Consider the following 22723-nt stretch of genomic DNA (forward strand, 5'->3'; position numbering starts at 1 on the left):
TTTTTTTTTCTCCCCTGGTGCAGTCTCTTCCCACCTACATCCTTGATTGTCCCAGTCCATCCATCAGTTTACCAGTTACCCAGCTCAAACCATCTCCTTTTCACCATGGATGTTTATCTCTAGCCCCCACCAGGTGGCCTGAGGGCTTTTCACTTCTTCCTTGAACAAAGACCCAGCCATTCCCCATTTACTAACACCCTTCTCCACCTGGATGAAAATGTTTTTTCTTTGAACCACTTCTGCTTTAACTCTACTCACTTCTTCCAAATAAAAGGCAGTATATGGGGTCCCATATTGATTCTAGCTGTGCCTGCCTTTCATAGGTTATATGGAACACTCTTTGTTTTAGTTCTACTCCGGCTCCCTTGAACACTTTTTCCTGGTGCCTTGATGATTGTTTCAGTGCTGTTTGCTGCTCATACCCTGAGTGGAAAATTTCATCATCTTTGCTTTGAATTTCCATCTTTTTCTCATCTTCACATCTTCAACTCTTGCCTTCTCATCCATGTTTTCATATCTATATCTATTGATCTATATTCGCTGTAAGAGCACTGTCTCCCAGTTACGTTGACAACACTTCCTCACACCCTACTTCCTGCCAATGCAACCTTCCATACTAACACTCTCAATGAGTCTTTTTCCTAAAGCTAGTATCTCCTCCCATCTCATTGGCAGAACCTTTGATGGTTCCATTTCCCACACTTTTGCTCTCATCTCTTCCCCCGCCAACCCACTGCCCTGAATTGTGCTAGGGTTCCTGTCACCCTCATGTTTCACCCCACCAGACTCTACATTCAACAAATCATCCTCTACCATTTCCATCACTTCCAGCATGACGACACCAATACATCTTCCCTCCCCTCCCCTCCCCTTTCAGCATTCTGAAGGGATTATTCTCTCTCTGGCATCCTGGTTCAGTCCTTAATAGCCTCTAACACTCACTCCCCTTCCCACTGCACCTTCTCATTAAAACACAGGTGATACTTCACCTGCCCTTTTACCTCCTCTCTTCTCACCATCCAGGGCCTCAAAAACTCCTTCCATTTGAAACAGGAATTTACTACGCGAGTTTTAATTTAGCATACTGTAATCGCTGCTCATGATGGGGTCCCCCTATATTGAGGAAACTAAATACAAATTGGATGACCGCTTTGAGGAACACCTCCGTTCAGACTCCAAGCATGATCTTGGTCACCTGCTTCTGGTCACCTGTTATTTTAATTCTCCTCCCCCAGCCTCTGGCACTGTTCCAGTGAAATTCAACCGGAGCTTGAGGAACAGCCTCATTTTTCAACCAGGTAGTTTACTACCTTCTGAACTCTATGTTCAATTCAATGATTTAAGATCATAAACTCCCTGGCCCCATTTTTTTTTTTGGTTTTTTTTTGTAATTTTTGATGGTAGCTATTGATTCTGCTTCACCCACTTACAACTCCTCTAGACACCTCAGCCTAGCTTTTCATGCCTCCATCTGTGTTGGAATAGAGGTAAGGGGTGGGTGGGAACCAATTCTGGCATTCCCACCTCTATTCCAGAAGTGTGGGATTTTTATGGCTCAGGAGAGGGTGTGTGTAGTGAGTCCGCATGCAGCATTCCCACCCTTGCCCCAACCTCATTGTGGGGTTAGGCACGTTAGACACTCTGCAATTTTCATGCAGTTGGGCCCATTTTGTTAGGAGACATGGTTCACAGCAGCTCAGAGGAGTTGTGAACCGCAAGGGGAGTCTGTTGTGGAATCAGAACCTTTTGACAGGTGAGTCTAATAGGCCTTGCCAACTTCAACTGTCATAATTGGATGTTGTATGATAAGTTAAGGGTGGTTTTAATGCAGTGGTTAATTTAGGGCTTTGTCCTTAAAAGGTAAGTAACTATTATTAATGTACTCTAAAAATGCTTTAGAGTACATTATCAAGTGGGTAGAGGGTTCTTACGCATTCAACATTATTGAGAATCTGACTTTAATGTGTCATCTGGACACTCTACTTTCATCTTCAGATTGGTTTAAAGTCCACAGGTCTGTTGAGCCTTTGAAACACTCTTCCAGTATCCACTATGGGCAGAACTCATGAACCCTATGATAACGCTGGAAAGTATTTGGAATACTTATGAAACTGTCAAAATAAACCAACAGGCATTCAAAATCCCCTTGGAAAAAAATTGCTCCTCTTACAAGCTCTGACCGGTTTGTCAATCAGAAAAGTCAGCCACCTGGTGAGCCAGATGGCCATCTCTTCAGCCTGCTTCAAAGGTTTCAATGTATCCTGTTTTGGCGCCGTTGTTGACACAACATTATGAATGCTTGGCTGAGCTCCAAATCCCTTAATGGATTCAGCTCTGTAGGGGTTTGTTTACACAGTTGCGAAAGGGAATTTGAATTTTGACAGTTTTATTAGCTTGTTTGAAGTAATTTTTCAGTGTCTGTTGTGTATTTGGACAAGATTAAAAGGTGTTAAGAGGATTAAAACTTTTTTTCAATGGGAATATGAATGGCTGTGTTTGACAATTTTGCAGCTTGTTCCAGTGAACAGGTGGGCTTTCTAGCCTGCTCCCCTTGGTATTTGTCTACCTCTGTTACTGCCTTGGGCCTGCTCACAGAGACAGTCTCCAGTGCATACCCATCTCCTAGGGATGAAAATATGGTGGATAGGCACTGCCAGGATGGAGGCGGGATTGCAGAGTTGTGAATTTTCCTGATTCCCACCTCGAAGATGAATATCCAGCCCCTCTTCCTCTTGTCAAATTGCAATCTCCTTTCACCTTGCATCATCATCCCTTTAGACATTTAACGTCTCCTCCCTTCCAACCTCTCACAGACCTTCCCTTTTGTTCTTTCCTCCTTTCTCCACCCTTCCCTTCCCTTAAAAACTATTACACCTCTAAACAGTTCCAGTTGTGAAGTAATGTCATCAAACTGAAATGTTAAAACTGTCTCTTTACTCCCAGATTCCACAAGACCTGCTGAATATTTCCAGCACTTTGTTTTTCCTACATATTTGTCTTGTCATCTTGCTTCAGTTAGTTGATCTCCATAAGAATGGCAATATTTGTGCTACAATTTCTCTTTGCCTCTGCAGTAGGTAAGGATGGGAACTCTGAGAATTCTAATCATTTGTGTGTGCCCATGCATATCCATAATCCTGGTGACAAAATGGAGTTGGAGTTGGGTGGCAATGCTCATCTTGCTTGAGCAGTCTGCTGACTCTTGATGTTCACATACACACATATCTGATGATCAGTTTATTAAGAAATGGGAAGGTGGCCAGTGCTCATAGAATTGTACTCTAGCAAAGGCCCCATAGAAGCGGAGAAAAAGAATATGTTCCAAATAGAGACAATTCCTTAGAGGAAGGGCATATAAATCAATCACTCGGTTTTAGTTTAGTCTGTAGCGCTGTTACGATACATTGGCTTTATGCCTGCAATTTTTGTACTGATTTGTGGCGTTTTGTTTTTAAATAGAACAATTTGCCCTCAAGTGCTGCAAAATGAAGGGAAAATTTTAAACAAATTGTTCCATATTCGTCACTGATATTGAAGTGTATTTACTTTACCAGTTTCCCTTATCCTTCCCCCTTCTCCACTTCCAGTGCTGCCTTGAAGGTTACTGAGACCAATAGTTGGCAATTAAATTATATAGAAATAGGCCATGGTTACTCCAGCATCGCCCATACTTACATTTAGAGTGTGCTTTGACCAGAGGTACATGGTGCTACTGCCCTGGATGGTGGTCTTTAATATAATGGACCTGATGCCATGCAAAATATTTTTGTGGATCTTATCAGTAGGCTTTGGATTCAGCACTCCTTTGGATTCAACACTTATCTCAATTACCTCCTAGATGTCTGAAGCCAGCAGCATGTTTGTGCATAACTGAACCATGTAAGTACTCAGGACTCAGTCTAGATCGGTTCCCATGCCTGCCATATATGGCACTACCATGATGTTTCAAATTCATGGAGCTGTTTGAATGATTATTATTTGATATTAAGGATAAAATACAATCTGGATTCTTGGCGAATATCAAACCATATATCATGTTCCCTGGTTTGTGCATGAGCAGGGAGAGCAACATACTGAGGTTGTTAATCTCATCACTATTCTCCTGAAATCCAAGTGCTAAGATCAAAATTAATTGGCCAGGAGTTTCCACTAAAGGCACAATGAGCAAACTGCAACCGACATTCCGCTAGTTTTGCTGAGGTGAAATTGCATTCAAATATAGATCCATTAACATAAACCTGAGCATAAAACCTCACATGAATTAGCAAAATCAAACAGTGTAAGAATAATGGAGTAATGAGGAGTTAAGAAATGGGCCATTTTCAACTTTTTGAACAAATTGATTTCTGCAGCAGAACCAACCAACTGGTAGTTTTAATTGACTGCTGTTCACTGCAGACAAGGTGGATTCATGCAGCCACGGCTATACAAAGCCATGGGTAGCCCATACCAGCTTTGAGCACCACACTTCAGGAAGAATGTATTGGCCTTGGAGAGGGAGTGCATTGAAGGTTATTCAGAATGATACCTGGACCCTAAAGGTTAAATCATAGGGAGAGATAACATATACTAGGGTTGTATTTCTTGGAATTTAAAAGGCTGAGGAGATTTGATCAAAATTTTCAAAAATTAATGGGAATTGCTAAGATAGTTAGAGAGGTACCGGCTAAGGAGCCTAGAGCTAGAGGTGCATAGCCTAAAAGTTAAGCCAGACCTTTTCAGGAGCAAAATTAGGAAACATTTCTAAAGACAAAGGGTAGAAGTTTGGAACTCTTCTGCAAATGGCAATTGATGCTAGATCAATTTCAAATTTTAAATCCTAGATTGATAGATTTTTGTTCCTCAAAGGTATATAGGAATGTGGGGCAAGGCAGATATATGGAGTTAGGTTACAGATCAGCCATGATCTTTTTGAATGGTGGATGGAACAGACTTGAGAGGCTAAATAGTCAGTCTCCTATGTGCCTGAGAATCTGGGGCAATGTGAAAAGCCTTCTCAAATGAGCAGAATCGATGGAAACTTGCTTCTCTGACCTAGCATGGGTAGTTGTGTGGGCGGGGACTAGTTTGGGTGAGGACTTTGTTGGACAAGCTTAAAAGAATATTTGGGTGTAATATAGTATTGGGGACAACTTGCTTTTAAAATTCTGATATTTTTTGTGCTATTTGATTTTTGATTGTGCTCAGATTAAGGGGTTGCCTGGCAATCTTGTAGATCCACCATTATCTTCCACTCCTGCACAAAGGTGGTCTCATAATCAAACCACCCGTTGGTGGTGCCATAACAACTGACAAAAATAAAAGGAGTTTGGATAGTGAGATTGTTCAATGCATTTACTTCTTAACAGCGAACCTCCAGTGAAGCAGTTTATATTGGTTGCACCAGAGCCTCAACCAGTTTCTAGCAGTTATATTTTGTTCTGGTTACTGCTTTGAAAAATGGAAGCAGCCAAACCTCTGAGTAACGGTCAGGAGGGTGTTCGAAACCATTTCAGTTTACATTGCTGTGATAAAGGCAAAATGCTGCGGATGCTGGAAATCTGAAACAAAAACAAAAAATGCTGGAAAAACTTAGCAGGTCTGACAGCATCTGTGGAGAGAAAGACAGAGTTAACATTTTGAGTTCGTATGACTCTTCAGATGAAGAAGAGTCATACGGACTTGAAACATTAACTCTGTCTTTCTCTCCACAGATGCTGTCAGACCTGCTGAGTTTTTCCAGCATTTTTTGTACATTGCTGTGATCTTCAGTGAAGATTCCAGCCATTTCAACTGGCAAAAGTTGAATCTATTTAATTCGCGTATTTTGTGCAACATATTAACACAACACATCCCCAACGATATTGCTCATTGGATGTTGGACCCTATGGTGCTTTTTAAAGAAAGAAGCCCTGCAGTGCAAAATTCATTCAACTGCTGAGGTGCAGCTGTTTCTAATCACATCTCTTTTCCTAAGTTCATAAAATCTAATTGCTGTCAATAGGTACAAACGGAGGTGAATCTTTTTGTAATCTTTTTTTTTCTTTGTCAGGTTTCTTATCTGTTCAGGTGTAATGTGGTGTTTTATGAATATGAAATTAAAATCAATCAGAAGCAAGCACAATGTGTACATTGCACACCAAATGTAATAACTGAGTTGAAAGGTTTGTAATATGTCAAAGCTTCAGATGTTGTGCAAGGTATTTTCTGTTGCTGGGATTTTTGTCTGTACGTGGTAACTGATAGACAAAACACCATTTTTCCCCATCACACTTCAGAAAATTTGTCACATGGTCTATATGCAGAGAGAATTATATTGGCAGGCAAATGTAAGATTACAGTGCAAGAATCAGAGATGAATGTTTATACTGAGGACAAAGTATGCTAAATATTATAAGGCCAGTACACCAGTAATTTTAAAATATTTAGAAAATAATATGATTAAAATAGGGAACTGGATGTAGATTTGATGCCAGTAGATGCCTTTGTAGATTACAATATGACCAGGCTGTAGTTTTCAAATGAGGGTACATAGATTTTGCCCTTCGAAGCCTGACATTATCGACGCAGAGTACCAGTCTATCACTGGTTTGTGTCCAAGCCATCGATATCAGCAGTGTCTAACTGATGAGCATGACGTTCAGGGTAGAATTTTCCATGCCCGCTGGCGTCAAGTGTGTTCGGTGGCGCGAGCGAACTATATGGTGAGAAGGCCAGAAATCAGTTTCACAACGTTGTGAAACCAGTTTGCAATTGTCCTCTTTACCCATCAATGGCGGGCTGTGTTTCCTGCCGTCGGACATCGGGAACCTCATTGTAATACATCTGGTATCATTATAAACCTAGCTCGCTGGAATCATTCCCCCACACTGGATCATCCAAGCACATCGGCGGGAAAACACATCGGTGCAGAACACGTCTTGACAAGTGTGATGTGCAGAAGCCAGGACTTACTTCTATGCACACATCGTAGACACCCGAGTAGCTGTAGATGCTGGAACCCGACAGTAACCGGACCCTGGAGGAATAGCCATTGCATGCTGGGTGGATTCTCATGGACATGGCTTTGCCGCGAAGCAGCTCACAGAGGATGGAAAGCCACCATTGAGGGTCTGCTCACAACAGATGATCATCAAGGGGCTGGAGATGAAGGCCCAGCTGTGTTTAGGAGGGGAAGATGTACAGTGGGTTGGGAGGGAAAGTCTAATTTCAACTGAGAGAGAAAGGTGTGTCAAAGGTGTGAAGTTGGGAGGGGAGGAGAGAGTATGGGGGGGAGGAGGGGGTAACGGGAGATGGCAGCTAAGGAGGGGAGGAAGGTGTAAGATGAGGAGTCCGGGGAGAGGGGAAGGGGCGGGGGTGGGGGGGGAGGCCTAAGGAGCTCCAAGAAGGGAAGGGCGTGGGGGAATGTCCATGTGAATGTGCAAGGGAGGGTTTTTTTTGAGTCCATGACTGCCCCCTGGGGAGTGAACTGCGGGTGGGCATGGTAGGAAGGAATGGTGAGAATGACCGAGGGCAGAGTGAGATGGTAGGGTGGGGTGAGGGTGCAATGGTAGCGGTAGAAGGGATGGTGAGAGTGGTTCATGGGGACTCAAAGGCAGACACAGACCCTGGGGATGGGAAGGAGGAAGTCAGGGAGGTTGATGTGGATGGGGATGGGATTTTCAGGAAGGAAGAGAAGGTGCACGTTCACCTGGACATCCCTGAAAGAAAAGGGTGGTATGTGACAGTGAGGAGGTGAAAGGTGATGCAGGATGGAGTGGGGGCGGCAATGGCAGTGATGGGGGAAAGGAAATGGATGACTGGGGGAGGGGAAAGGACGGGGAGTGAAGAAAAACCGTAGCACTACCATGCTTGCCAAATCGAAAGTGAAACAAGAGTCGTGGCGGATGAGAACAGGTGCTGCATGGGAATGCGATCAATAGGTGGGTAGAGATGCAGGTCAGTCAGATGGACAACATGAAAGAGAACCCCAGCAGGCAGCAGTGAAAATGCTCAGGACATTGAGATGAGTGTGATGCAGGAAGGATCCACGTGCATGAGAGAATGCTTACACGAAGCTCTGAAAGGCCCTGCCCCATCACACTTCTCCCTCCAGAATCACTCGTGGTCCGGTTGTGTGCAGCTGAGCTGCCAGTTGGAGGGTGGGGTGGTTGGCTGGGAGGACTCGCGAAGCCTGTCAATGAAGCTGAAAGACACCTTTACATATTCAGTGAAAGTGAGTGTATTTCCATGTTGAAAAGTGACAAAATGTGTTCACCCGTGCAATCAACTGTATCAGATTTGCTTAACTTTTGCCCACCTTAGACTTTTAGGTGCTGACATCTGCAGCAGGGGTGGAGACAGCCTGTGCAATGGTTGGCCCTGTTGCCTCTAATGACTTTGGCGTGGATCCTCTGGAGAGACGAGGGCTTGAGGGCCCCAGCTTGCTTTGGCTGCTCTCCTGTGGGCCAGCTGCTCCCTCTGCAGTGACAGAGGACAAGGTTGAGTGAGTCACAGGCAAAGGGGACTTAGAGGAAGAGGACAGCCTCTGAGATTCCTGAGTGGATGACCCAGGGGTGTCCAGCTGCTGCTGCTCCTCCCTTCAGGTGCCTGAGAGCCCCTGCCTGACTCCTAGAGGGGAAGGAGCAGCTAGGGGGATGTTGAGGTGCCTCGTTTTCCTCTCGTGTTGCCGTTGCAGGAATTCACCCATGACTATCGCGATGCAGTGCAGATCTGCGTGCATCTCCGTATTCTGTTGGACCAGGGTCTCCATGTCATCCACCATCCTTCCCATGGAGACCTCAATGAGTGCACATGTGGGTACCACTTCATCACCGAGCAGGTGGACACATTCCTCTGACTCGTGTGCCACTTTGTTGAGGGCTTCCAACAATTCTGCAGTGACCAACACGTTGTGAACTTGAGCCTGCTCTCGATCTAGGTCCTACCGAGGTGTGTGTTTCTGTGCTGGTGAAGGGTGTGGGTAAGCACTGTGATGGTCTTCCTGGCTGCTTATTTCCAACTCTTCAATGCAGGAGGTGTCCTCTTGGCTGGAGATGAGGATGTAGATGGAGCTGAGGAACTGGCTCAGGGTGTCAGCCACTTGGCAGAGCTCCCTGTGAACCAATATATAGATAATTAGTGCATGTCAGCAGAGTCAAAAGCAAGAGAAAGAGCACTCACAGTTGCGTTGAGAGAGGGATGATGTGGTGCAGCATCCTCAAGTGGGTGTTCACCGCCAATTTCACCATCGCCACAGGTATGGTCCATATCCTCACCATTCAGCGTGATGGCATGCCCCTCAAAGTGAGCGAGGGCCCTTATGTGGGCCATTCCACCCCCGGCCTGGAACCTCTCCCTGTTGTGGTGAGCCAGCTTCTCCTGCATGAAAACATGCAGGACACATGGCACTGCGTGGAATGTTTGTGTGGTGAGCAGAGCCACAGACTTGATGAAGACATGAGCTCGAGAGGACATGAGCCTGATGGAGATGTGAGGGTGTGTGTGAGGGTTAATGGTGTTGTCCCTTGAGGTGTGAGATTCTTGCGAATGTGTGATGGGCTTGCGAGTGAGTGAGTTGAGTGATGAGAAGAGTGAGTTACCTTGGCGGAACTGATGAGACCATTCATCCAGTAGTGGCACTGCTGTCCTCTTTTGCAGGACATTGGCGCTGACCACCACTGCCACCACTTCCCATGCTGGATTGGTGATACCGCTGCCCCTCCTGCGGCCAGAGCGGGGGTAGAGGACATCACGGCGGGCCTCCACGGTGTCCAAAAGGCGCTTGAGGATTGCATCACTAAACCTGGGGGCTGCAGTCTTTTTGCCTTTTGGGGTCACCCTGTCTTCCATGCAGCAGTCGTGGGCCGAGAGGTGTGCATGTGGCTGGTCTTTAATTATGGCACCTGTCGTGATGAAGCGTCAAGGTGAGGCATGGTGGGCGAATGAGAGCCTGCCCGCCATCAAAATGGTGTGTTTCCTGGGAATGCATTATTAATGATGCAGGATTGGGACAAAATGCCATGAAAAGCTGCCATTGCGGCCGGCAGCTAAAACGTCCTTTTTCCTGTCCGCTACCACACTTAGAGCTAATCTGAGATGATTCTGTCCTTCATGTTTGATTGTTGTGAAGTGTATGGTTAAGAATTTTGACCCTGGGAAAGGAACAAAAAGAGCTGGGAAAAGAGAAACTGGAAACAGTATTTTCCACTTGGGATTGGGATACTCATTTGTATTCGTTCTGATGTAAATCTTCAACTGAGGTGTGTTGTTTCTTAGAGGTGGGCCACGCATAGCACATGAATCTTCCAGGGTGTGTTGGAGTGTCGTAGCAGCAGAGAAAATGGAACAAAAGTTTGGGGAACTGTGGACTAGGCAAATCCAAAAAGCTCAGCATTACCACCACCTCAGGAAAACTAAGGATGGGCATGAAATACTGGCCTTGACAAAAAATACATCAACATTGTGAATTCTTGAATCTTAATAATCTATTTTACATTAAGGCTGACATTGTTTGTCTTAGTAAATTGGAATGGCACAGCATGTTGCAGGTCAGTCCACTGTACCAAGTTATTTGATGCCTCCAGATTTAAAAGTATAGATCCAACTATTATGCTCAAAAGGTCCTTAGCAGAACAAAAGGGAGAAAGGAAAAAGCTTCTGGGAGCATCTTCAAGCAGATGCTTTCTCTCGGCCCCTCCATTAGCTCTAAATTGTCAGACTGCTTATCTGACATTAAGTCCAGGAGGAGTAGAAATTTCCCCTACCTAAATATTGGGAAGACCAAAACCATTGTCTTCAGTCCCTACCACAAATGTTGTTCCATTGTCATCAACTGCTTCCCTCTCCCTGGCAGCCGTCTGAAGCTGATCTGTACCATTGCTAAGACTGCCTATTTGCACCTCTGCAACATTGCCCCGCTCCACCTGTGCCTCAGTTCATCTGATGATTAAACCTTCATCAATGTCTTTGTTACTTCTAGACTTGACTATTCCAATGCACTCCTAGTCAGCCCCCATATTCTACCCTCCTTAAACTTGGGGTCATCAAAAACTCTGCTGCCTGTGTCCCAAGTTGCACCGAGTCTTATTCACCTGTCACCACTGTGCTCACTGGCCATTGCAATGCCTCAATTTTAAAATTCTCATCTTCATTTTCAAATCTTTCCATGACCTCACACCTCCCATCTCTATAATCCCCTCCAATTCTGCTCTCTTTAGAGGGTTCCCCATTTTAATCACTCCACTATTGGTGGCCATGCCTTCAGCTATCTCCCCCAAATGACTCTGCCTCTCTTTCCTCCTTTAGGATATTCCTTAAAAGCTCCCTCTTTAAGCAAACATTTGGTCATGGTCATCTGCCTTAATATCTCCTTGCGTGGAAATGCTATTAATGGAGCAGAGCGGATTGAGAAAGTGGTTATAAAGGTATATAGGATTCTCTGCTTTAAAACAGAGGCATACAGTACAAAAGCAATGAAACACATATACCTCCAGGTCTCTCTTTCCTGTACCCCCTTTAAAATTGTACTGTTTAGTTTATATTTCCTTTCTTCATTTTTCACCCCAAGATATTCCTACTGCACTCTCTGCATTAAATTTCATCTGCCATGCGTTTGTCCATTCCACCAGCCTGTTTATGTCTTGAAGTCTATCACTGCCCTCCTCACAATTCACAAAACTTTGAAGTTTTGTATCATCTGCAAATTTCGAAATTGTGCCCTGTACATCCAATTCTAAGTCATTAAGCTATCTCAAGAAAAGCAGTGGCTCTAGTACCGACCTCTGGGGAACCTCAGTGCATACCTTCCTGAATTGTCTGTTCTGTTGGGATTTCACGTATTGGTCCCAATACGTAATGTATTTTTTCTTCTGTGTTCTTCCACAGGCATGGAACCCGATGTGCAGGAGAGGTGGCTGCTGTTGCAAACAATTCACACTGCACAATAGGAGTCGCTTACAATGCCAAGATTGGAGGTTTGTGAAATGTTCTCATTCTAAAATGAAATCAACGATATGTGCAAAGAATGGCCTGTACTGCATGGCTACTTGAATTTTGGTTCACCTTTACTGTACTGTTCATTTTTCTGATGGGGATTTTTTTTTAAATATAACACAAATGTGATGGATGCAAGGCAAAGGAAAAAGATGATTGAGTAGGGTATTGGGGCAATACACTATTTCTTCACCTCTTAGATCAGGATCAAATGTTTATTCCAACCTGATGGAATGAAAGCCACCTTTCTCTGCCAAGTGATTAAGCAATGAAGCACAAGTGGATTTGAACAATCTCCATTTTCTCCATAGTAGATTTGAATTCACAGCGAATTTCTTGTGTCCAGGATAGTATTCTGCAACAATATGTCCTAAAACCAACAAGGGGGCAGGTCATATTAAATTTAGTAATAAGTGAAGTTTAGTTAACAGCCTAATGGTGCATGAACATATAACAAATATTGAAAGGGAGAAACGCAAAACATTTACCAAAATTTTAGATTACAGGCAAGGTTGACTTCAGTGGGATGAGATAGGCTGAGCACAATAAACTGGGCAAATGTGTTAATGGATAAAATAACAAAGTATCAATGAAAGTTGTTCAAAAAGGTATGTAACATGATACATGCCCCTAAAGGGCAAGAATTCTATACGCCAATAAATATAGCCATGGACAACAAAAGAGGAAAAAGATAACATAAAGCCAAATATGCAAAGTAAAGCATAGATTCTGGTGAATGGGAACGATACGAAGAGCAGCAAAGGGTGATAAAACAGACAGTATGTCCTTCAAAAAAGGAGCATAAAAAGAAACATACATAGGCCCTCAAAATCAACACACACAACTTTTACAAACATTAGGAAAGGAGGATGATCAAAAGCAATGTGGACCCCTTGAAAACTGATAATAATGATCAATGCAAATAAGGAAACTGCAATTGCGTTAATTAATTACTTTATTATTTACAGTTGGGGAAGAAACCAGCATGTTAAGTATCACAGGGAAATCATTATTAAATCAGCAACAGGCATCGAAACAAAATTAATGTAAGCATGCTGACAGTATTGACAAATACTTCGAACCAGACAGTTTCCATCCTAGGGGTTTAAATCTACAAAGAAATTGCAAATGCCCTGACTATAAGTTTCCAAACGTCTCTTGATTTGGGAAATGCTATTTTAGGTTGGAAAATTGTGTAGTCACTCCATTATTTAAGAAAGGTGACAGAGTGAAACAATGGACCAGTTAGCCTAACAACTATGGTTGGGAAATTACAAGAGTCTATAATTAAGGATACAGTGACTGAACACCTTGAAAATGTCGAGCAGATCCGAGAGAGCTGGCATGAATTTGTAAAGGTAGGTCATGCCTGAGAAATTTGATTGAATTTTTTTTTCAAGACGTTTCTGAAGTAGTGGACATGGGGCTGTGGATGTTAATTTATATGGACTTCTGAAGGCATTTGATGACATCCCTGATAAGGAACTGTTAGTTAAAGTTGAAGCTTCTGGAATAGAACGCAAATAAGCTAAGAAATAGGCTGAGCCAAAGGAGACAGAGTATGAACAATGGGAAGGAATTCTAATTGGCAGAATGTGACTAGTGGTGTCTTGCAAGGATCAGTGTCAGGGTTTCAACTGCTCGCAGTACTCTTTAACAACTTAGATGATGGGGTAGAAAGCCACAGATCCAAAGTTACCAATGAAATACAGATGGGCAGCATTGTAGCCAATGTAGATAGAAGCATAAAATTACAAGGCGAGATTGATAGATTCAGTGAAAGGCCATAACTGTGGGAAACAGATTTTAATATAGGCAAACATGAAGCCATCCACATTGTAGCTAAAAATGATAAGACAGAGTGCTTTCTGAATGGTGAAAAGCTAGAAACGATGGAGGTTCAAAGAGTCTTGGGGGTCCAGGTATACAGTTCATTAAAATATGATGAACAGGTGCAGAAAATGTTCAAAATGACTAATGGAATGGAACATAGGAAATAGGAGCAGGAGTAGGCCATTTAGCCACTCGAGCCTGCTGCACATTAGATCATGGCTGATCTTCTATCGCCATGCTATTTTCCCACGGTATCCCCATATCCTGTGATATCTTTAATATGTGGAAATTTATCGATCTTTGACTTGAATATACTTAGTGACTGAGCCTTCCACGGCCCTCTGGGGTAAAGAATTCCAAAGAGTCACCATCCTCTGAGTGAAGAAATTCCTCCTCGTCTCAGTCTTAAATGGCCAACCTCTTATTCTGAGATGGTACCCCCTGGTTCTAGACCTCTGCAGCCAGAGGAAACATCCTTCTTGCATCTACCTTGTGGAGCCCTATAAGAAATTTTTATGCTTCAATGAGATCATGTCTCAAACTCAAGAGAATATAGGTCCAGTCTCAATTTCTCCTCATAGGACAATCCTGCCATCCCAAGGATCAGTCTGGTGAACCTTCTCTGCGCACCATCCCTATGGCAAGTACATCCTTCCTTAGGTAAGGAGACCAAAACTATACGCAATACTCTAGTGCGGTCTCACCAAGACTCTATAGAACTACAGCAAGACTCCTTTAGCCTATACTCAAATCCTTCTACAATAAAGGCTAACATATCATTTGCCTTTCTAATTGCTTGCTGCATGTGCATGTTAGCTTTCAGTGACTTATGAACAAGGACACCCAGGTCTCTTTGGGCATCAACACTTCCCAATCGCTCACCATTTAAAAAATACTCTTGTGTTTCTTGTTTTCCTACTGAAATGGATAACTTCACATTTTTCCATGTTATATTCCATCCCCCATGTTCTTGCCCACTCACTTAGCTTGTCTAAATCCCCATGAAGCCTCTTTGCATCCTCCTCACAACTCACATTCCCACCTAGTTTTGTGTCATTAGCAAACTTTGAAATATTTCACTTGGTCCCCACATCCACATCATTTATACAGATTGCGAATAACTGGGGCCTAAGCACTGATCCTTGCGGTACCCCACTAGTCATGGCCTGCCAACCTGAGAATGACCTGTTTACTTCTACTCTGTTTTCTGTCCATTCACCAATTCTCAATCCATGCCAGTATATTACACACACACACACACACACACACACACACACCCCCAGCCCCATGTGCTCTAATTTTACCTATTAGCCTGTGTGGGACCTTATCAAAAGCCTTCTGAAAATCCAAATACGCCACATGTACTGTTTCTACCTTATCTATCTGCTAGTTACATCCTCAAAAACTCGAAAAGGTTTGTCAAACATGATTTCCGTTTCATGAATCCATGTTGACTCTGCCCAATCCTGCCATTATTTTCCAACTGCCCAGTTATCACATCCTTTATAATAGTTTTTAGCATTTGCCCTACTACTGATGTCAAGCTGACAGGTCTGTAGTTTCCTGTTTTCTCTGTCCCTCCTTCCTTCAATAGTAGGGTTACACGTGTTATGTTCCAATCTGCAAGAACCTTTCCAGAATCTATAGAATTTTGGAAGATGATTACCAATGCATCCACTATCTCTATAGCCATCTCTTTCAACATTCTTGGATGTAGATCTTCAGGGCCAGGGGATTTATCAACCTTCACTTCCATTAATTTCTCCAGTACTACTATTTTATGAATACTATTTTTGTTGAGTTCCTCATTCTCGCTAGTCCCATTGTTCTCTAGTGTTGCTGGGAGGATTTTTGTATCTTCCTCCATGAAGACAGACACACAGTATTTGTTTAGTTTCTGTGCCATTTTCTTATTCCCCATTATAAATTCTCCTGTCTCTGCCTGTAGTGGGCCTACATTTGCCTTTGCGAATCTTTTTCTTTTTACATACATGTAGAAACTTTTACAGTCTGTTTTTATGTTTCTCATTAATTTACTTTCAGGCTCTATTTTCTCTTTCTTTATCAGTTTCTTGGTCCTCCTTTGCTGAATTCTAAAATGCTCCCAATACTCAGGCTTACTACTTTTTTGGCAACTTTAAAAGCCTCTTCTTTTTGATCCAATACAATCTTTAACTTCTCTTGTTAGCCTCGGTTGGATCACCTTTGTTCTGGCTTTATGTGCCTTGTGTTAATTTTTTAAATGCTAGCCATTGCCAGTCTACCATCATACATATTATTGTATTCCCAGTCTACCTCAGCCAATTTGCCCCTCATGCCTTCGTAGTTTCATTTGTAAGACCCTAGTTTCGGATTGAACTGCATCACTTTCAAGCTTAATGTAAAATTCTATCATAATATGGTCACACTTCCCTAGAGGCCAATTTATAACAAAATTACTAATTAACTCTTTCTCATTGCACATTAATATACCTAAACTATCAACATCTGGGGGTTACCATTGACCAGAAACTGAACTGGACCAGCCATGTAAACACTGGCTGTAAGCAGGTCAGAGGCTAGGAATTCTGTGGAGAGTAACTCACTTCCTGATTCCCCAAAGCCTGTCCACCATCTACAAGGCACAAGTCAGGAGTGTGATGGAATACTCCCCACTTGCCTGGATGAGCGCAGCTCCAACAACGTTCAAGAAGCTTGACACCATTCAGGACAAAGCAGCCCTCTTGAATAGTACCCCATCCACCACCTTAAACATTCATTCACTCCACCACCAACGCGTAATGGCAGCAGTGTGTACCATCTATAAGTTGCACTGCGGCATGTCACCAAGGCTTCTTTGACAGCTCTTTCAACTTTCCAAACCTGTGACCTCCACCACCTAGAAGGACAAGGGCAGCAGCTGCATGAGAACACCACCAGCTGCATGGGAACACCACCACCTGCAAGTTCCCCTCCAAGACATACACCATCCTGACTTGGAACTGTAGCACAGTTCCTTCACTGTCGCTGGGTCAAAATCCTGGAATTCTCGTCCTAACAGCACTGTGGGTGTTCCTATACCACATGGACTGCAGTGGTTCAGGAAAATCACCACTACTTTCTCAAGGGTAATTAGGGATGGGCAATAAGTGCTGGCCTGGTCAGTGATGCCCACATCCCATGAATGAGTAAAAAAAGAAGCCCAATCTCTAGTTAGTTCCTCAACATACTGTTCTAGAAAACCAATCATATACATTCCAGGAATTCTGCAGCATTAGTGCTAATTAGGTTTTCCCAGTCTATATTAGATTGAAGACCCCAGGGATACTTATCATCCTTGTTGCATGCACCTCTAATTCCCTGATTTAAACCGTGCCCTACAATACCACTACTGTTTGATGGCCTATAAACAACTCTTACCAATGTTTGCTGTCGCTTGTTGTTTCTTAGCTGTATCCAAAATGATTCCACATATTGATCTTCTGATCTGAGTCCCCTTTCGCTAATGTACTGATTTCATCCTTTGCCAACAATGCTATCCCAACTCCTTTTCCATTTTGCCTATCCTTCCTAAATGTTGAATCCCCTTGAACATTATGTTCCCAGCCTTGGTCACCTTACAGCCATGTCTCCAAAATGGCGATTAGTTCATACCAGTTTACTTCCACTTGTGTTGTCAATTCAGCTACCTTGTTGCAAATGCTGTGAGTGTTCAGAGAGAGTGCCTTTAATTCTGTCTTTTTATTATTCTTGCAACCTCTAGCCTTATCTGCTGGCGCACTCTTAATGTTCTGTATCACAGTATGCTCTGTCCCTTCCTACCACGTTCCGATTATGAATACCCTTATTGTCACCTTGCTGTCTTGTTTTGTGCCTCCCTATTTAATGATTTTTCACATCTTTCCTTTCCTGATACCTCACCCCCACTATTTAATTTAAAGTATTCTCTACCACTGCTACTATTATTAAAATTATTACCAGCATTAAAATTACTCAAGTTATGAAAGATAAATGAGAAAAATACTCACCAAACAATCAACTACCTGTTTTCCTGTAATGTCACACTTTGATTTTTTTCAGAATGTGGTCAGTCCACACTGGAGCCATTGATTGGAGAGCTCTTTTAGGTGCTGCTGCCTATCTCTGGGTTCCCCTCTCTCACCCTTTTAGGTGCTGCTTTCTGTCTTCGGGTCCTCCTCTCTCCTGCTCTTGGAATGAATGAATGGGGAATAAATATAAGGGAGTAGAAGTCATGCTTCAGCTATACAAAGCCCTGGTTAGACCACACGTGGAGCACTGTGAGCGTCACACTGTTGTGATATGATATACATGTACCTTTAAGGGGGTGTATCTTAGACGTCTGTCAATTACTACCACCTTGACAGGATGTGATGTATTAGTCTGCAAACAGCAGCAGTTGAGATCAGATATACTATCCATAGCCTCCCAGTTAACTCTATTTGTATATAGTTTTATCTTCAAATAAAGAACTCCTATTACTGTTTTACCAATCTTTGCATGATTGGTACGTTTACATTGAAGAGAAGGACGTAACATGGCAGCAGCGTGGGTTTAAATGTCTGGCTGAGAACTATACAAGCCTCAACACTTCACACGCAGCAAGAACTGGAGTGAAAATGAAACAACTATCAAGCCTCACCATGTACAAGTGATTCTCCAGCTCTGTATGAATCTTACACACCATCCCTTTGTTCTGGAACATGGTACCTTGTAGCCAGCAGACACCACATCCCAATAAGATTGCTCCAATTTGGGAGAGCATAATCCGTATAAACTCTGACTGTTATGAAGTTTAAGCAGGAACAGAAATTAAATAGCTGACTATGGACAGTCTAACTTTAAGCAGAATTCACGTCTGCTGCTGCTTACTGTCCCTACAGGAGGTCAGGGGAAGTTAAAGTACTGCAGGCTCGTCTGGGAAGAAGTAGCCCACCAGTGCCAAACAGCTAAAAGAAGCCAGGAAAGTTTTTTTCTGGTTAATTTTATTTTTGAAGTCTATAGTACAAATTCGTGCCTTGTGGGTGGACCTTGGAAAGAAGAAACAGAGCTCAACAGTGCCACTAATGCAGCCAAGTAGTAACCTATGACCAGCTAAGGCATGGCTGCTAAAGGTAATGCTACTCTGAGTTAAATTAAGCGTAGAAAAGCTGTAAAAGAAAACATGAAAAGCTGCCAATGGTTTTAGATAGCATTAAAGCTACAAGATGACCACATTATTTCCAACACATAATTGGAAGGCAGCAGACCTCCTATCTGAGTTTACTTTGTTCTGACAGCACACAAGCTGTGTTTTCTGGACCTTAATATTTCCGAACATAAAAGTTAAAATTGCTATAGGCAACAAAGGCCTCCACAGACTGAACACTTCAGGTCTGTCTGATGACCGTCTTAAGAATCTAGATAAAATATGGTCAACACTCGATGATCAGTTATGAGTGAAGCTCAACTTCTGAATACACCATCTGGAATTTGTCTTTTAGGCAACAATCAACAGATACCATTGCTCAATTTATCAGTAGATATAGGGACAAGGGGCATGCTTGTGACATCATGGCAGCGGAGCTAGCCAACAGATTAATCTAGCTTGTGATAGCATCTACTCTCATGGAAGGGTTCCAAAAAGATCTTCTGGGCCAACCCAAAGGTTACTGTGTGCAAGCACTATTGCAAACTGGATGCAAGTACAAAGCCATACTGCTGGGTAGACAGAGCCTACAGGCTATGCATAATTCAGCCACCACTGGTATGATAGCTAATGCAGGCAAGCCTAGTAAGCAATGCTGGGTTTGCAGCCTCATACATGCACGCAGAAAATGCCCAGCTTTTAACGCTGTACACAGGGCATGTGGCACCAGAGGACATTGGAAGCACTAATACAGAAGGCAACAGCCAGAACAAGTGGTTTGACATCACGAGATGCCACAACCAAAAGTCAGACAGGTACAGCATTCCAAACAACCAAGAGGGTGTACCAAACAGCATCAGAACAAGATCCATGAAATGTCTAGCCAAGCTATATGTGGTCAGATAATGAGGATGATCAACATATTGACACACAAAGCGAGCAGACGCTCAGCATGGTGAACATCAAAGAATGGGTTCACATAGTCATACCAACAGAAGCCTTTGCCATTGTCCAGATTATATTCCCACAGATACAGGGTCAGCATAACCTATATGCAAAACTGGATACCTGTGCTGGTGCAAACATCCTTCCACTTTGTACACTGAAATGTGTGTATCCACAGAAGTGGCAAGTGATGATTCAATCAACCACTGCCAAACTCACTGTGTTCAATGGCTCTGAGATTCCATCCTTGGGATCCATTACACTTTAATGTCACTACCAAAACTCACCGCATTACCCCAGATCCAATGGAATGGCTGAATGTATGGTTCAAACTGTAAAATCCTTAATCATGAAATGCCGTCAAACAAAACACGATTTGCGCATGGTCATGTTGCATCTTAAAGCGACATCACTCAATGCGACCATTCCCTTGCGAATTGTTAGTTGGCAGACAAGTTTGGACAGCCCTCCCCAGTCATCACTCATTGATATTCACAGGAGCATGTGACGCATTAATTTAAAAACAGGAGAAGATGAAAGATGCCTATGACTGGCATACGTGTAATGAATTATCCCACCTGAACATTGGACAAAATGTTCGAGTTCAGCATTCAACTGATGGCACATGGAATCCAGCAGAAATCATCAGCATATTCCCAGAATCAAGATCATATCAAATACAAACACCAAATGGCATGACCGTGCGATGAAACAAATGTCAAATCAGAACAATACCACGACCAGAAATACCAAATATCCTATCGCGACTAGAACACAGTCTAAGACGCAACACAAACAAAACATCCCTAACCAGCATTCTGAAAACGTACAGCAGCCTCAAACAAAGGTCACTGTAACTAAGGCTAGATGGATAAGCACACTGCCAATATGTTTCAGAGACTTGTAAATTTATTGTTCTGTGTTAAAGCACGTTCAGACGCAATGTTTTCTTTTGCTGTCGTGTAAATACTTTGATTGTTTAAAGGTAAACTTTTTAGAAAAATGGGGGATGTTGTGATATAAGGTACATGCCTTTAAAGGGCTGTATCTTAAACTGCTGTCAATCATTACCACCTCGACCGGATGTGATGTAGGTACACCTAAATGCTATTATCTGCACTAGTGAAGCCTTTTATCACTTTAATCACTTCAGTTAGATCACTGGATTAGATTCAATTTTCTAAGCTCAAATGAGTAAAACCCAACTTAAGCAGTAAAACCTGGGATCATTTTTATATCCTGCTGGAATGTAGTGCCCAGGCTGAGTGCAATATTCCAGATGGGGCCTGATCAAAACTTTGAATAACTGAAGCACCACTTCCTTCCCGTTAGATAAAGAACAGAGCTCCAAGTTTGCTTTTTCAGTTAATGACAACAAGTTACATGATAACCAGCTGACAACTAAATGTTCATGTTCTTCCATTCTTCCGGGTGCTACCAGTTATGCAGAAACGTAATGACGCAGCCCACCTGATGAAGTATTTGGATGTGAAAAGTGTGAGAACTCAGACTTTGTTGTCTGAGCAATGATCTGTTTTCAAAACTCTAGCATTCAGAATCCTTCTTTAACCAAAATATAGATGCACCTGATACATTCTGTGTCTTGCACCAGCATGCCAGGTTGGCAGGATTATAAATGCTATCCGCCAAAGTCAAATGTACAGTGATATTGCCAGGACTTTCTTGATGCATTGTCTTCGGTATTACCTAACTCCAGGTGCATAATCTGCTCAAGCTCCAAATGTGCAGACAAGGTAATGAATTGGTGTTGGAAGCCTCAGGAAGATTTTTTTTTCTTTGAATTCCACGCTGATGTGCTCCTTTTCTACTGCTAAATTCAAACAACCATGTTTGATATTATTTCATTAATAACTGCATTTGTAATGCAAGGCTATTATCTAGTCCCGCTTTTTTTGTTTTCTTAAAGCCAAGCTTGATAGTGCACATGTGGAACAGCCTGAATATAAACCATACCTTGGCATAACTATGTTACCCATTATGAGATATGCAAAGTAGAATCAGAATTAGATTGTAATAAAGCTACATTGTAGCCAGAGAGATGCAAAATCAGATTGGAATTGATTCTAGATTTGGTTAGTTTGGAAAAGTTATTCTGCACCTAAGATTTGAAATTTGTTCAATTTACAATTTTCTTGTTCTTAAATGTGCAGTATAAACAGGGTGTTTTTCTAACTTTATATCATCAGTATAGAAACAACAACAATTTTATCTCTTAACTAATGGAGCACTGTAGCTGATTTAGATCATTGTAGAGCCTTGAATATTGCAATGTGACTCAGCAATAAACCTGCTGCTAGTGAGATTGCATTAGAACGGTTTGGGGGAAATGATTCACCATCTCTCTAGTTTAAAATTCACTTTGGTGCAAGAGAAAAAAATGCCAACTGAGTTAACGGAGAAATTTTTAACTTAATGGGACAGTTACAGCTCTATGAAACAAAGCTACACTGGCCCGGATGCGCTCCTGTTCAACTTGTTTACTCCTTTGTCTGTGATGAGGATATGGACCTACCCAGTGTGGTGATGGGGTGTTATAATTGCCCTCAGCACCTCCTGGATAAAGGAGAGGGATAAAAATCAGCAATGGTAGGCCTTTCTTCGAAAGAACACATTTGTTGACATGATTGAGCTCAGCTGTTGTGCCTTGTTACCTTTTCCCCTGCCCGGTAACTGACTAGATTGTCAACATTCACTGGAACCACTTGAGTGGGATCCTGCAGGGCTGTTGGCACCTGTGAAAATTGTCTCCCAAGATTGAGGTTTTGAGAAAAGGGAAAGAAATTGGAAGGAGGGCAAAAAGAGGGTGTTAAAACCTGTTGGTAAATGAGCAAAGTATAGATCTCGTGT

At 42.6% G+C, this 22723-nt stretch overlaps 1 protein-coding gene across 2 annotated transcripts in view; it reads left to right on the forward strand.

The window, feature by feature from the left end:
* Positions 1 to 22723, forward strand: part of pcsk5b (proprotein convertase subtilisin/kexin type 5b) — a 459575-nt gene that overhangs the window by 92957 nt on the left and 343895 nt on the right. For both annotated transcript variants that reach the window (XM_078567301.1, XM_078567291.1), the window contains exon 6: positions 11845 to 11933. In XM_078567301.1, coding sequence (XP_078423427.1) covers positions 11845 to 11933 — 89 coding nt within the window. The remainder of the gene's footprint in view (positions 1 to 11844; positions 11934 to 22723) is intronic.

Source organism: Cetorhinus maximus, chromosome 2, assembly GCF_964194155.1.
Source record: "Cetorhinus maximus chromosome 2, sCetMax3.hap1.1, whole genome shotgun sequence".
NCBI classification, from domain to species: domain Eukaryota; kingdom Metazoa; phylum Chordata; class Chondrichthyes; order Lamniformes; family Cetorhinidae; genus Cetorhinus; species Cetorhinus maximus.